The sequence below is a fragment of the Huiozyma naganishii genome, chromosome 3, assembly GCF_000348985.1.
Source record: "Huiozyma naganishii CBS 8797 chromosome 3, complete genome".
Taxonomy (NCBI): Eukaryota; Fungi; Ascomycota; class Saccharomycetes; order Saccharomycetales; family Saccharomycetaceae; genus Huiozyma; species Huiozyma naganishii.
The window spans coordinates 584,859-600,715 of NC_035924.1; the positions used below are offsets into that span (position 1 = coordinate 584,859).

Here is a 15,857-nt window from a genome sequence, read left to right on the forward strand (position 1 = left end):
GCAACCAACGACAACTCTGATCTTTTGTTCAAACGAAATAAAAAAATTGACTGCGATGAACAGCTGGAAATCTTTGCGGGGGAAGAAGAGGAAGAGGACGATTGTGGTAGATGGTTCACTGGAACTGTGCGGACTGAGTCCAGTCAGCGATCCCACAACGCTTCTTAAGACGTCTCAGGAAAGTGGGCACATTTTCTTGGGCGAAACCTTCCAATTGAAGCGTCCCCACTTGCAAGCGGGTGTTTTGTGCGCATTGTATAATGATGGACTCGCCAGATTCGTCCAACTCGAAGCAGCCTGGTCCCCTCCTACGTGGGCCGTCTGGGATGAGTTCTGCTACCGGATGTAGTTGTATATCGTGTAATATCACTCTCTTGGCGCCTGTGTCAGTCTTGATAAAGGTATGGACAGGTCCCAAAGCAAGGTACTTGTCGACGAGTTGGCCGGCTGTCTCTGCCGTCCACTGGGCCCGCTTATCCTCCGTAACGATCTTTCGGGCCAGACTCGGCTTGTATTTGGGCGAGTTCGGGATCGCACTGGTGTAGGATCCGTTCACGAGTGCGGCGGCTAACATATCTGCACCCAGGACCCCTAGTTGGTCCATTAGGATTGCTGTATTCTTGGGCAGCCTTATACCCTGTGGTGGGTCGTTCTGTAGCAACTGAGCGACGCTGAGCTCTCCACTCTGGGACACGATCCCGCCCTGGTCAAACTTGGACCTGTGTAGCGTCTGTAGAGTGACCCCAGTCACCGCATCGCCGTTCAACAGCGTGCGCTGTATAGGAGAACTACCCCTGTAACGAGGAAGCAGCGATGGGTGCACGTTCAGACTGTACTTCGCGGCGTCCACAAGAGCCGCAGGGATCAATTGGCCGTAAGAGACGGCAACCAACATGTTGTACCCTGACTTAGTGACGAGCGGGTACAGATCGCACACCAACTCCTCCCGGGAGTCGCACAGAAGGGGGCCCTGTACCAATTCACCTACCTCGAGTGCCCGCTGGGCGCGTTCCACAAGTGGGGGCATTTTCAACACCGAGCGACCCCTGCCAGACCGTTTGAGCGGTCGCGAGACCACCGCTACATCCGCCACGATGTTCGGCCGCGCCTGCTTCAACTCTATCAGCTTGTTCAAAGAGTGCACGCTGAACAGGTCACTGCCGAAAAAAAGCACCTTCAAACGGGGGCCAGCGGGACCACCGCTGTACCATCTCCTGCCAACAGCCAAAGACCCGTACAGCATCGCGACTCGACCCAGTTGTGCAACTACTAGTACTCTTAGTTGTTGATTGTAAGGGTCCCCTCTTTAAAAACAGGAATTCGAAATATCACCAAAAAATAAAACACACAAAGAAGTGAGTCCAGTTGATGCATCGGATGTTCACATTCGAGAACTTGGTGGTTGCAGTTGCTGTTCGGGCAAGAGAGGCTGCGAGAGAGGGAGAAAGATATTTGAGAAGTGAGAATGACTGGTACGGTTTCTGCAAGTGTTGATGCTGCGGCAGCTGCAGATGGGGTGAAGAAAGAGGAGAACGTGAAGGTGAAGGAGGAGGTCAGGGTGATGTCGCTGAAGGAGCTGGTCCCCAATGGCACTAAGCTGGCGGATTTGGAGAAACGGATGGTGGAGGATACAATGGTGAGGGATGGGTTGGTTGTTGGGTTAAGACAGGTCCGGGAGGAGATCCTGCCCATTCGACTGAAGTTCAACGCGTTCTTGAATAAGATGTCGCATTTGGACAGTGAGCCCCAGGGGGCCAAGACGAACGAAGAGAGGTTTAAAGAGGTCAGAGACAACTTGCTGGACCTGTACAAGAGTATTCAAACGCTGTCTGCGAGGTTTCATGAGATACAGCCGCTGTTCAGCGTCATTGAACAGTTTGGCGCGGTGGACGGAGAGAAACAGTTCTGTCCGCTGGAGACCCTGGGGAACGGCCCGACAGTGTCGTCCATCCCAACCACCGTACCGACAGCGCCAGTGGGGAAGAAGAGCGCCGTGAGCACCCCGGCAAACAACGACAAGCCGTCCCCATCCGTCGGGCCGACGGCCTCGTCCGCAGCGGCAAAGAAACCACGGAAACCAAGACAGAGCAAGAAGACTCCCGTCCACACACCAGCGGGCAACCCAACACCAAGAACCGCGGCACAGACACCACTCTCTGTGCCGTCGAGCAGCGGTCCTGGCGGTGATGTGGGGGTTTCGTCAGGGGCCGCAGCCGCGGCCGCGGCCTCGGCAATGAACTCAACCATATCCATGCCCCAGCATATCTTGAGCTCGGCGATGTCCCCCATGATGGGAAGCACTATGGGCACACCCAACAACATGAACCAGATGTCCTCCTCGCAACAGCCGCAAGCACCACAGCAGCAGCAGCAACAAGTGCACGCACCGTTTATGGGTGCCAATCCGGCGGCGTCTACGAATAATACATCAGCGCAGAGTCTAACGCCAGCTAACATCCTGAGCATGAACAACGGCAATATGAACGCTACGAACGCGGAACGCCCTGAACGGTACGGCAGCGTCGACCTCAGCTCGATGGACCTGGGCAACCTTGACTTGGGCTCGCTAAACATGGATTTCTTATAAAAGTTTTCAAGAATCACGAAATGGTCAGAGACGGCTACGATGGGCTCGCTTGCCCCACGGCATGGGACCCTTCTGGGTCGCACTCGCAAGTGTCACTGCGAAAAGCGTCCTTTGAAGCCTCTGAGTCACCGCCAAAATGAAGAGAACAGGAAAAAAAAAATTGGTATAAAATCTTTTCTGTGGAAGACCTCTCTTGAAACATTAATCGACTGGTCTCTGTTGCTGGCGTGGCCCAGCCAAGGACGTTTTCTGCTGTTGATCGAGGATACTAAGGTGAATTAAGGATGGCTGAACAACTTAGAGACACATTTTTGAATGCTGAAAAGGAGAACAGGAGGGCCCTGGTCACTTTCATGACTGCTGGGTATCCCACTGTGGAGGACACGATCCCGATCTTGAAGGGGTTCCAGGACGGAGGGGTCGACGTCATCGAGTTGGGGATGCCCTTCTCGGATCCGATTGCCGATGGTCCAACGATCCAAGTGTCGAACACCGTGGCTTTGAAAAACGGCGTTACTTTGGACAAAACTTTGCAACTGTTAAAACAGGCGAGGGATGAGGGTGTCACGGTGCCCATCATTTTAATGGGGTACTACAACCCGATTCTTAACTACGGCGAACAGAAATTTATCAAGGACGCTGCCGCTGCAGGTGCCAACGGGTTCATCATCGTCGATCTGCCACCTGAAGAGGCGATCAAGATCAGAAACTACGTGCAAGAGAACGGACTGTCTTTGATCCCATTGGTCGCTCCATCCACTACAGACAGCAGACTCGAGTTGTTGGCACATTTGGCAAACTCTTTCGTCTACGTCGTTTCGAGAATGGGTACCACTGGTGCTCAAACATCCGTCGCCCAGAATTTGGACGTCCTCGTCGCCCGTGTCAGGAAGTACACTGGTGATATCCCTATCGCTGTTGGGTTCGGTGTTGCCACAAGGGAACACTTCGAAGCAGTTGGTAAGTTGGCGGACGGTGTCGTGATCGGGTCCAAGATTATCAATTTGGTCAAGGACGCCCCACAGGAGAGTCGTTACAAAGTCGTCAAGGATTACGTTGAAGGGATTTTGAACGGTAAGAAACATCACGTTCTGAACAAAACAGAGTTTGACACTTTCCGTAGCAACGCAGTCGCAAATGTCAACAAAGGCGAGAAGTCCAACATGAACGAGTTCAACGAGGCCCACAAACACTCCGACAGATTTGGTGATTTTGGTGGTCAGTACGTGCCAGAGGCATTGCATGCGTGCCTCCGCGAACTAGAAGAAGGATTTGACAACGCCGTCGCTGACCCACAATTCTGGGAAGATTTCAGATCGTTGTACTCTTACATCGGTCGTCCATCTAGTCTACATAGAGCCGAGAGACTGTCTGAGTACTGTGGTGGTGCTCAAATCTGGTTGAAGAGAGAAGATCTGAACCACACCGGGTCCCACAAGATCAACAACGCACTAGCACAGGTCCTATTGGCTAAAAGATTGGGGAAGGCTAACGTCATCGCCGAAACCGGTGCGGGCCAGCACGGTGTTGCGACCGCCACGGCGTGCGCTAAATTTGGTCTTCCCTGCACTGTCTTCATGGGAGCCGAGGATGTCCGTCGTCAAGCGTTGAACGTCTTCAGAATGAGGATACTGGGGGCTAAAGTGGTTGCCGTTACCAACGGTACCAAGACTCTGAGAGACGCCACCTCAGAGGCCTTTAGATTCTGGGTTACCAATTTGGAAAACACATACTACGTTGTCGGGTCTGCCATCGGCCCTCACCCTTACCCAACTTTGGTCCGTACTTTCCAAAGTGTTATTGGACAGGAGACTAAACAGCAGTTTGCAGAACTGAACGACGGGAAGCTTCCAGACGCCGTGATCGCCTGTGTTGGAGGTGGGTCTAACTCCACAGGTATGTTCTCGCCATTTGAGAAGGACACTTCTGTTATGCTGCTAGGTGTTGAAGCCGGTGGTGACGGTGTCGACACCGCGTTCCACTCGGCCACTCTGACCGCAGGTAGACCAGGTGTTTTCCACGGTGTCAAGACTTACGTCTTGCAGGACACGGACGGCCAAATCCACGACACACACTCCGTGTCGGCTGGTCTCGACTATCCAGGTGTTGGCCCAGAGCTGGCCTTCTGGAAATCTACCGGTCGTGCCAATTTCGTTGCTGCCACCGATGCCCAAGCATTGGAAGGTTTCAAATTGCTGTCTCAATTGGAAGGTATCATTCCTGCCCTTGAGTCGTCGCATGCTGTTTACGGAGCTTGCGAACTTGCTAAGACCATGAAACCAGAACAGAATATAATCATCAACATCTCTGGTAGAGGTGACAAGGATGTCCAAAGTGTTGCCGAAGTGCTACCTAAGCTCGGTCCTCAGATTGGCTGGGACCTTAGATTCGAAGAGGACCCATCTATCGGAGCCTGAATTTCACCGAATATCAGAAGGGATATAAACCACTATTATAAACCGTTATAAATATTTTATGTACAACCAGCGACATCCACTGAACGTGCTTTTGTGCTTATTTCATTTTCAACTTAGGGTTGTTATTTTACTGCGCTTACAGAAAAAATTTTCTTTTTATTACTTTCACTACTTACTGCTATTAGTCCTTACAAAAGTCCAAAAGTAATCCAGCACTCGCATGAACCATCCTAATATCCCCACTAGGCGACCGGTTGGTATACAATTAGCAACGGGGGTAGAGGGACCAGGTATATATGTTGGATCAGAGAATAAGAGCATTGATAAGGGAGGATCATGGTTACAAGCTGTAGGAAATCAAACGGCATCGAATTCCTTCCTTTTGAGAATTTCGCCGAATCCTTTGCAAACTATCGACGTCCGTAAACAGCATTTAGAAATGGGCGATGCATTGCAAGCGGAAATGAATTTCGCGGACATGGTTTTCTCGGATACTGACGACAACACAGGCGATGAGCTAGAAAGGAGCGAATTTTCCGCAGATGATGATGAACTGTTCAATAAAACAATCAACACTAGTCTAAGGTGGGGGTCTGTATCGCCAACAATTAGTGCAACTAAGTTAAAGGTCTATAAAAAAGTTGATAGAAAAGAACTTAAAGGGTCTATATACCATGCCAGAAGACCGATGCCGAAGAAATCCGTCCATTTTGATTATTTACCAAGAAAGACTATAAAAGAGCAACGTGAAAAGATAGACGTCCTAGAGAGACGTCGTTCTTCTAGGAAACACTCCATTTTAACACTGGATCCATCCATAGGTTCCACAATGACTATGGGAATAGTACAAACAGCTGCTGATGTGAGGAACGATGTTAAAAGCCAAATATTGGCTTATCTTGGACCCCAAAAACACCAACTGATGCTTTCATTAGTCTCAGCAAGTAGCCCAGAAAACAATCTGAAGTGCTACAGTAGAGTTGGCGCTAGTATAAGCTTCTCCTCTAAGATCATTTCGATCAATTTTCCAAAACTGGCTTACTCCTTTTCTCGTGCATCTGATGTTATTGGTATAATAACCAAGACTTCCTTACACATATTAAAGGTTAAAGGGATAGACCGCAAAACCGGGGAGATAGATTGCGTTTTGTTTAAACCGCTGCATTTCTCTCAGCTTGGCGACTTTCCCTTGGCAGATATTGCATTTAATCCATGGGACATGAACCAATTTGCATTGATAGACATACAGGGGAATTGGTCCATTGGTCAAATACCAAAATCCGCAACCAAATATGGAGACGTACTTTCCTTGAGTCTCGAATCAAGAGGTAGCGTATTTCAACCCGACCACACATCCCTTATGAAGAGGATAGAGTGGTCAAACTCATTCAGCAGGCTCCTTATAGTGGACCCATATGGAATGACAGAGATCGACTTTTCTGAAAATTGGCAAGTGGATTTAGTGGAAGCCATTACTTGGTCCGAAATAAGAGGCTTCAAGAATATCGACGAGTCTTATTCAGTTCTTCTAACCTCACGGGAAATTATATTTTTGAGCACGTTTATGCACCGGGAGACCAAAAGAGAACTTTCCTGGAAACACGACTTGGATACAACTGACAAATCCCTCACAATTTCAGTTCAAAAAATCAACTGTTTAAATGGTACTGTTGTCCTATCCACCATTCATTCCAAAAAGCACAATACAATATACTTGCATCCATTTTCGATCAACAACGAAGTTATCCAATCCCTTGGACAAGGTATCCTGCTGAAAATACCAGGTGAAAACTTGGGCATAGATCAAATTTCAGATTCCGAGCATGAGGTAGACGACTACTTGGAAGAATTTTGCAAGAAAATAGCATTGAATATTTTTGTTAAAATGTCCGAGTGCGAAAATATCTACAATCTGGCATTGGAAAAACCTTCAGGTGAAATTAATGACTTTTTGAAAGCTAGTATTTCAAAAATAGGAACTAACCAGAAAGAAGACTTAAAAACCAGATGGTTAGCAACCACAAAAGATATTGACTTTGTCACCGAAGATTTTATTCATATAAATGATACTTATTTCCGAGCACCTTCCAACTATGATGCTGAGGGCGACACTGAACTTTTACAGATGTACGGGTATCGGTTGTCGGAAGCGACGAATTTGTATCTGACAACACAAAGTGGGGATAAATTGGCCAATGCCAAGACTTTTGAAACCCTACTGAGAGAAGTTGCACCTTTAGAAGGGCATTTTGAGGACATGGAAGAATTGAACTCACTATTAGACCAGTTTTTCAAATATTATGAAAATCAAGATATCTCATTTCGACAACCCAAGACACTCTTTAGTATTTTGTTGCAGGAGCACGTTGACAATGTGGATGTTTTTTATAGCAAGCTGCTTCAATGCTGGGCCGCTATGAATACGGATATAACCAATATTACAAGAGAGATAGTAAAGCAACTACTTTGGTCATACCTTGGGGTGTTCAAGAAGAGATTATACACTGACGAGATTAGTCAGATCAAAAATAACATATCCGGACAGTATAAGGATATATTGGATGATTGGGATACCCCACTAGAGAACGTCGAAGAAAACAATCAAGAGGACTTTACGTCATCCACGTTGCCGCTCGGCTCTCAATCTCAAATACAATTGAAAAGTAGCCAGTCCCAGATCCCTATTATTAAGTCATCTCAGAAGACCAAAAAAAGTCGTCCAAAAATCAAACACCCGCTCGATTTGAGTAGCAGTCAAAGAAAGGCTGATTCCACTGGTGCAGGGTTCCCATCGTCACAATTATCAAGCTCTCTACCTTACAACATGACACCCGCATTTTCACTTATGCAACCACCGATGCTATCGTCGCCTGTACCCAGTACACTAATGTCATCCCAAACAAATACTACCACCAGGAATAAACGGAAGAGGAAAAAGGTGGGCGGCTTCACTTGACCTGGAGGGTTTCAGTATAGACATTGCATACATTTAAATATATTCTCATGCATTTTACCGTCATTCTTATAGATTATAGACTATATTTTAAATATTAAATACTTGATAGAAACATTTCTCTAATGTTTTTAAACTATCTCAATTATTGTATCTTTAACAACCTTTCCCAATTTTGCTCTAATACACCTTCAAACCAAAGGAACTTACAGCCCCATGTCACTTTCAACCGCAAGATCGTTTCTCCCCAATAGAATAAATACGACCGTTGTGCAAATGGAAAGAGCTGGCTTGTTGTAATTCAGAAAACAAAACAATTACAACAAAAAGCATAAGATACATAAATAATTTGGAAGGAAGAAGGTGGAATTTTTCTTGTATATACTATAGCTTTTATATTGAGGTGGAACTTAAAGAAAAAAAATAAATTTTTTGTAAGATATTGTATTCTCACCTATCAATTACTCATCTATCCAGTGTTGTTCCTTTTAGTTCTAATCTAGAAAATAACTTCTTCCCAACTCCATTTCAAATCTGGCAAGGTCTTGCCCTTTTTATACTTTTTATTTCTGGATGGCTCGTAGGATTCTCCAGAAGGTTTTTTCTCTTTCTTGATCTCCTCGCTTTCACTTTTGCATTACTACTGTGTCCTTATCCTTTTCTTACTAATATGTCTTATCCTTTTGTTTCCTATCGGTCTCTATCATTTTGGTGATTAATATCTTATTGAGGTGCAGTCATCTTTTGGGTGCTTATGTTTGTCTCGAGGCGCACAGCCACGGTAACCTGATTCGAAAGGTGTAGCAACCTTCGACGTGCTAATCTTTATCTCGAGGCGCACAGCCACGGTAAACTTATTAAGGTAAAGTTACCTGTCCTAGTCTGCCCTCCGTCAAGCTCTCTAGTTAATGTCCACCGTGCTTTGTGATCCCATGTCCTGCGTCCAGGACATAGGACCGCATTTCCAAGTAACGTGTGTCATATTCATGAATCTGATATTTCACACTTTTGAAAATTTGTTGCGGATTTAGCTCAGTTGGGAGAGCGCCAGACTGAAGAATTTAAACTTCGGTCAAACAACTTAAGTTATCTGGAGGTCCTGTGTTCGATCCACAGAATTCGCATTTTTTTGAAGTTTGTCAGCTGCGATCAAGTACTCATAGTTCCCGTAACGCGGAATGACTATATCAAGAGTATTATAAGAGTATTAAACTTTTGGTTCTCTGGTATATGAGTAGTACTTAGTTGTATACAGGAGAGTGGTAGCAACTCGAGGTTCTGAGAGAGGAAATAAGGCCAGGTAGATGATCTAGCGATAACTATATAACAATGGGACATTACATCTGAAGCTACGTGACCACCTCAGCCAGCGGCAAGAGGTATCATGATGCCATCAATATGTTTAATAGATTTTTGTTTATTTTAACCATCATCAACATGTACTTATCGCCATGGATGGTGGCTTTTAGAGGAGTATCTATATAGTTGGTACAGAACGAGTCGATTCCAACCAGGGTGAAACTACCAACAGTTACGTTTTAGGGCAAGGGAATTGCTGTCACTTTGCTTGATATCGATATGTCAATGACTTGGTAATATTAGTAATAAAAAATAATGTACAAATGCTAAAATATTCATTGCCCAAAGTGCTCCCCTCATCTTGAGACAGATAACTGACACCTTAAGAGGCGATCTTGGATAAACAACAAATATGTTGGAAATTAACGTTCTTTCAAAGCCTTATTTCTCTTTTCTCTTCTTCTCATTCTTTCTACCTTCTTAGCATGCATCTTCTCAGCAAGCCTCTCGTATCTCTCCTTTTCTTCCTTCTTTTCTCTTCTTTCACGAATGGCCTGAATACGACCCTTGCGCTGTTCCTCCTTCTCGTCCTTTAAAGCCTTAAGCTTGTTCTTGAACTGCAGATCCTCCAATCTTTTCTGTTTCTTCAATTCCCAAGAGGACAGTTTCTTATTCTTCATCGCATCGCTCTTCGTCCTGAACGGTGTTTTCACAACCTTCCACGATCTCCCACTAACATTAGCGCCCTTGGCATTCTCTTGTGCATCAACAGCAACCTCAACTTTCGACTCACTCATTTCCACACTGGCTACTCTATTAAGTGTAAAGAAGGTAACACTCCTCTAGCTCACACAACTGTTAAAACATGAGACCAGAGAGTGAGAGCTCATCGCAATAAAATTTTTCAAATCGGTCTTCGATGAAAAAATAATACCTTAGGGCTCACATGACCGTGAAATGAGCTTCGGACGTTGTCAATAGTGGGTGCGTAAGAAGCGAGCCGGGCCCGTCATCGTATACTGTCAACGGTTTAGGAGACCAGGTTCAGTATACGGCATTAACTGTGCCGTAGCAATAGGTGTATGTGGCCGAGTAGCATCTCTGGGGGACGAATACTAGCCGTACAGAAACGGTTTGTATTCATCCCAAGAACTAGCAGAGTCCCGAGAGCCAAGAGCAAGATACCAAAGCGGAGGGAAAAAGAGGTCAAATGGGATGATTTGGATCCTAATACAGTTATGAGGATGGAGAGTCCGCAAGATTTGGAGCTGAAGGTTAAACAACTGCAGGCGTTTACGAGGAAATAAAGGAACGGTTAAAGGCTGAGAAATCGCCGCCTAGCAGTGAGAGGCAAGATATACCGCACACGGAACCTAATATGGATGCTAGCATAGAACATGTTTTTATTGCGCTTCAGGAACCTGCTTCTTTTCCACAGAAAGCACTACTGAGCGATCCTGCGGAGGGGAAACCTGCCAACTTGACACAGATGATCTCGGAGTTGTCGTCGTCGCAAGCTGATAAACTGTTACCGCTGGAACTAAACGAGATAATAAATGACAACAAATTGGTCATCCGTAGCTTGAGCGACAAAAATAACCCAGACTGGAATGCTATTGTGGAGAAGCTATATAGTGCGGAATCCAGACTTAAGGATATTTCAGATCGTGCGATACACGAGATGTTGAAGTCTAACGTTTCTGGCCTGACGCTTTCCAGTATTGAATTGCTGGATAAGATGCTATTAGAGTCTGTTGCTAACGACATAACACGTTTCAACCCCCCCATGTACGATTGCCTCTTCAAGAACCTGTCAAAATTGAACCCAGCAAACAGTAATGTTTCCGACTCAGGACAGGACCCTGCTCTTCTGAAATTGAAAGAATTACTAGACAGATTTGACAACCTTCCATCAAAGGCCAAAATGTACAATATGGTGCTGAACTACTGTCTCACGTATACGGCCAAATTACACAGCGTCCCAGAAATGGACTATTTCTTGCAGAGGTTCAAGCATTTGTACAAAGTAGCCCCTGATAAAGGTAACTTGACCAAAGTGATACAGTTTTATCAGTCAATGAACTTACCGGAGAAAGCATGGGACACTTTCGACACAATGAAGTTTTTATCAGCAGAACATTATCCTGATATAGTAACTTACAACACAATGCTGAAGATATGTGGTGACACCAAGAATTATGCGAGAGCGCTTGACCTATTCCATGAACTGAGGGACAAAAAAATGACTCCAACCACGCAAACGTTCAATATAATGGGCTCGATCTTGGCCAAGTGCAGCTCAGACAATATAACGGCAGAGGGAAACGACGAAGCCTTACGGCTACTGGGATGGAAGTTTATCAGTAAACTGAATACACTTGATGACGTCTACAGTGTGGGCACGATGATGGCCTTAAGCGCCTATGATGGTGATGTTGCCGTTGCGAGGGCGCTCTATTTTGAATATACCATGAACGAATACAGGAAAAAGAGACAGTCTCAAATCACCGAGGGAAACATTTGGTCATCAGTTTTTAACCCGATACTGTTTAATTATTTGTTGTTGGCATATTCCAAGTTTGACCCAACGAGAAGACCGCTGTTGCTTGATTGGGAACAGGGTCAAGAGACAAGACGGAACTTATTGAACGATGTAGACTACACCATGAGATCCCATGAGGACTGCCCCATAATCCTTCCAATGTTACCGATGATTGAACTTCCAAATTCTGAGTACGTTCTTGCTGAATCGAACGCTCTGTGGCATTTCCATTTGATCAATGGCGACGTTTCGAATAGTTTATTTTCTACTCCGGAAGGTCTCAATTACGAGAAGTTACAAGAATTAGGGATTGAAAATGAGACCTTCCAAGAATTTAAATTTTCGGTTCTTTCTCTGGTCAATCAATGGAGAAGGAGCCAAATAAACTCAACCATTTTGAATCACACCTGTTTAACAACATTTCTAACAATCCCCATTCGTTTAAATGACGAGGAGAAATTCGAGGAAAGACTGACAAACTATACCTTCCAACAGTCAGAGTTGGACCAACATTTACATTCTGCGTTTCAAAGAACGATTGGAGACATCGCTTCACATGACGGGGAAGCCGTTGTGGAAGCTCAACACACGAAGGATATCGACTATCTATCATCACTGAGACACAAAATTGTTATGAATTGTTCCACATACGAACTTTGCATGAAAGCGGCTATCAAGTTTGACGATATAGATCTTGCTACCAAGACTTGGAAAAATCGTGGCCAATTTCGGAAAACGCCACAATACAGCAAGTTATCCCTGAAAGAAAGGATTAATAGAGATTCAACATTTGCTCAATTAATGGTGGCGTTTTTCACTGCCAGGAAGCAGTATTCAGATGCCCTGAAAATCATTCTCTCTTCTTTGAGGTATATTGACTGGAAGTATCCCATGGTAAGAGACTTGCATAGAGGGTTGGTCGAACTAGAGGATAGAGATTCCGTGAGTACGCTTCTTGATGTGATAAAGACGCGTGATCCAATCAAGGATCTCGACATGAAAATCAAAGAACTTTCACTTTGATTGACCAACCGAACCCGTCACAATATCATTTCTTCATTTTCTTAATTTCTGTAAATATTGTAATCAACATAAAACGCCCATCACGGATATATAAAATACTTGTATAAATTGTCACAAATAAAATTGGCATTCCATTATTACCATTCCCCCAAATGTTTTATTCTATAATTTCTTCTTTCCCTATTGTCCCGACAGCCTATCATCTGGAGTTGCTGAAACAGTTGAATCAGAGAAGGACATATCCGAGTCACTTAACACCTCCAATTCATTATCCTTAGCATATAGTTGCTTCTGCAACTCTTCCAGTTCTGCTTTCAATTTATTGACTTGTTTCTCAAAACTCCTCCCATAATAGTCGACGTAATACGTGGCACCGTTGTGTGCTGCAATCAAGAATATGGAACTCAAGAAAGCTGCCGCGGCAATCCTAGATCGTAGCCACAATGAGCAAAGTAACATGGTGCAGAGCTGGTAGAGATATTGCAAAGTAATATAAATCACCATGGGCCAGGGAGCCTTTAAGTTGACTGCCCAGAAGTCTTTAAATTGATGGGAAGTCAAATATTCAAAACTCGTCATTCTTTCTCCTGATTTGATCTTGGAAGACTTCTTTAGCGTGATGAAGTAGTGGTACATCGATTGCCAAAGAAGGTAGTAAAGAGAGGTCCAGACAATGTTGCTCTTCAGATTGACAGAAGATTTTATGGCTGCTGGGAATCTTTCCTTTTGATACTCTGCCGGCAAGCCATAATATATGACGTACATGGCTACCGGAGGAATAATGTGGATAAAACAGGAGGTTGTCTTATCGATGGAGTGTAAGACTAGAGAATTCCTCCAAGTAATCACCGCAAAGGAGAGAGAACCAAAAGTAAGGCAGAAACAGGACAGGAACAGGCTGCGTGATTGCGGCCAAACCCATATGTAGACCAAGCATAAAAAATTCACAAAGTAGCACAGGTCTGCCATAAAGTAGTGTGTCTGCGTTTTATAATACGTGTAAAACCTTATCGGCATCAGAAGCCCTAACAAGAAAGTGTAATACACGTGGAACCATTCTGGGAACTGACCCATTATCATCCCGATAGAGAAGATGTTGAACAGGGTAAATGGATAAAACAGTTTCTCTAGTTTGTTAATATCTTTAAAGAATATTGTATGGAGGGGTTCATCCAAACCCTTCACTCTCAACAGCAATTTATTCTTGATCTCATCAATACTCCTTAATCTATTCGATGTGGTATCGCTCAACCTGTTTCGTAAATGATGGTAGTTCTGTTTTGTCCTATGGCTCAGATGCTTTGCCGAATCATTCACTTGCCTCCCCCTGTTGTAGTACAGCCCTCTCAAAGGGTACTTCCTAGAGCTAACTTTGGATGCTATCGGATCCAGCAGCTCTAAAATACTGGCCAACGAAATCCTTGTATCCTCGGTGTCCAATTCTGGGTCAACATCAAACATCATTTTTTGGTGTGGATAAGAGAGCGTATATTTCAACCTCTTCCTTCGTGCCAACACTACTCGATAATTCAACGATATTGAACTATCTGCAATCATATATCTTATTCTTCCAGGGTTTGAAAGTCCCATGTGCCTTTTAAAGTCTGTGACTGCTTTTTTGGAATTTGTATAAAACCCAGACACTTTTGAAAAAACCCAAAACTGTTTCCCCAATAGGAAATAACGGCGTCTTTTCTATTTTGGCGCAAGAAAACAGACGCAACTTTTTGTTCATTTTCGATTTCGGCATTCCCGCCAAAATCGCTGTTGAAAGTGACAAATTCATCGCAAGATTCACACCTGGTAGGTATTGAAGGTGCCCTTTAGTGTGTTGCTAGTAGTTGTTTTTCTACGAGAGAGGAGATCGGTAAACTGAAATAGTATGTGCTCCCATTGCTATGGTGCGGTGTGGTGTGTGACGATTTTGTATTGAGGAGTAATTGAGGTTTATTCTGGGAGGTTAACCTGGCGTTATATGGAAGGAAACAAACAAACGACAGCAAATATTATTTGGAATATGATAACTATTAAAAAAACCGACTCTAATACATTGTTGACACACCCGAATTTGATTAGCCCCCTCCCAAACTAAAAAGTATACTAACAATTTCTTTCTTTTTCTGTTTGTTATCCCAATGCGCGATACTCTCTATTGAATTTTTATAACTAGAACAAACACAATGAAGGTCGAGCTTGATTCCTTTTCCGGTGGCAAAATCTACCCAGGTAGAGGTACCCTATTTGTCCGTGGTGACTCCAAGATCTTCAGATTCCAAAACTCGAAGTCTGCCTCTTTGTTCAAGCAGAGAAAGAACCCAAGAAGAGTTCACTGGACCGTCTTGTTCAGAAAGCACAACAAGAAGGGTATCACTGAGGAAGTTGCCAAGAAGAGATCCAGAAAGACCGTCAAGGCCCAGAGACCAATTGTCGGTGCCTCTTTGGACTTGATCAAGGAAAGAAGATCCATGAAGCCAGAAGTCAGAAAGGCCAACAGAGACGAGAGATTGAAGGCCAACAAGGAAAAGAAGAAAGCTGACAAGGCTGCCAGAAAGGCTGAATTGGCCAAGGTCGGCGGTACTCAAAGCTCGAAGTTCTCCAAGCAACAAGCTAAGGGTGCTTTCCAAAAGGTCGCTGCTACTTCTCGTTAAGATTGCAAGCAAAAATTAAAAAGAACGACAATGAAGAAGCGGTGGTGTGGTGGAATAACTTCACATGTTACCTCCCTCTTGCGGGGTTTCTTTTGTTTAATAATCATGTATAAGCCATATATTTCTTTTCAAAAATTTCCATCTAAATACATAAAAAGCAAACATAATCAGCACTAAATTGCAAGGGTACATACGTAGCACTGCCCCCCGCCGCATTCCTCTTCAGAACAACTGTGTGTAGCGTGCTGTTGTCATACTTCTGTATACGAAGCACACACTACGAGCAGAATATTTCAACAAAGAAATTTATTGAAAAGAAAATTACGCTGTAATTGGGCAATAGGGACATCCCTTTGAGTTGTGAAGTTCAGATTTGAAGGTTTGTGAA

At 44.4% G+C, this 15,857-nt stretch overlaps 8 protein-coding genes and 1 non-coding gene across 9 annotated transcripts; 6 read left to right on the forward strand and 3 right to left on the reverse strand.

Moving 5' to 3' along the window:
- Positions 1-115: 115 nt before the first annotated feature.
- FMT1 (methionyl-tRNA formyltransferase) lies at positions 116-1,243 on the reverse strand (the record flags this gene model as incomplete). Its single annotated transcript, XM_022607013.1, has 1 exon — positions 116-1,243. The coding sequence occupies one exon, from the start codon at positions 1,241-1,243 to the stop codon at positions 116-118; it is 1,128 nt and encodes a 375-aa protein (XP_022463651.1).
- Positions 1,244-1,561: 318 nt separating this feature from the next.
- On the forward strand, positions 1,562-2,587 carry PGD1 (Pgd1p; the record flags this gene model as incomplete). Its single annotated transcript, XM_022607014.1, has 1 exon — positions 1,562-2,587. One exon carries the CDS (start codon positions 1,562-1,564, stop codon positions 2,585-2,587), a length of 1,026 nt encoding a protein of 341 aa, XP_022463652.1.
- A 284-nt stretch (positions 2,588-2,871) lies between these two features.
- Positions 2,872-5,004, forward strand: TRP5 (tryptophan synthase TRP5; the record flags this gene model as incomplete). The annotated part of the gene is made up of 1 exon (XM_022607015.1): positions 2,872-5,004. One exon carries the CDS (start codon positions 2,872-2,874, stop codon positions 5,002-5,004), a length of 2,133 nt encoding a protein of 710 aa, XP_022463653.1.
- A 220-nt stretch (positions 5,005-5,224) lies between these two features.
- On the forward strand, positions 5,225-7,960 carry RRN6 (Rrn6p; the record flags this gene model as incomplete). The annotated part of the gene is made up of 1 exon (XM_022607016.1): positions 5,225-7,960. One exon carries the CDS (start codon positions 5,225-5,227, stop codon positions 7,958-7,960), a length of 2,736 nt encoding a protein of 911 aa, XP_022463654.1.
- Positions 7,961-8,978: 1,018 nt separating this feature from the next.
- KNAG0Ctrna4F lies at positions 8,979-9,081 on the forward strand. The gene is made up of 2 exons: positions 8,979-9,016; positions 9,045-9,081. It is a non-coding gene; the product is annotated as a tRNA-Phe (tRNA).
- A 597-nt stretch (positions 9,082-9,678) lies between these two features.
- On the reverse strand, positions 9,679-10,053 carry CGR1 (Cgr1p; the record flags this gene model as incomplete). Its single annotated transcript, XM_022607017.1, has 1 exon — positions 9,679-10,053. One exon carries the CDS (start codon positions 10,051-10,053, stop codon positions 9,679-9,681), a length of 375 nt encoding a protein of 124 aa, XP_022463655.1.
- A 581-nt stretch (positions 10,054-10,634) lies between these two features.
- On the forward strand, positions 10,635-12,821 carry CCM1 (Ccm1p; the record flags this gene model as incomplete). The annotated part of the gene is made up of 1 exon (XM_022607018.1): positions 10,635-12,821. One exon carries the CDS (start codon positions 10,635-10,637, stop codon positions 12,819-12,821), a length of 2,187 nt encoding a protein of 728 aa, XP_022463656.1.
- Positions 12,822-13,001: 180 nt separating this feature from the next.
- Positions 13,002-14,285, reverse strand: GPC1 (glycerophosphocholine acyltransferase; the record flags this gene model as incomplete). The annotated part of the gene is made up of 1 exon (XM_022607020.1): positions 13,002-14,285. One exon carries the CDS (start codon positions 14,283-14,285, stop codon positions 13,002-13,004), a length of 1,284 nt encoding a protein of 427 aa, XP_022463657.1.
- A 716-nt stretch (positions 14,286-15,001) lies between these two features.
- On the forward strand, positions 15,002-15,469 carry KNAG0C03010 (60S ribosomal protein eL24; the record flags this gene model as incomplete). The annotated part of the gene is made up of 1 exon (XM_022607021.1): positions 15,002-15,469. One exon carries the CDS (start codon positions 15,002-15,004, stop codon positions 15,467-15,469), a length of 468 nt encoding a protein of 155 aa, XP_022463658.1.
- Between the last annotated feature and the right edge of the window lie 388 nt (positions 15,470-15,857).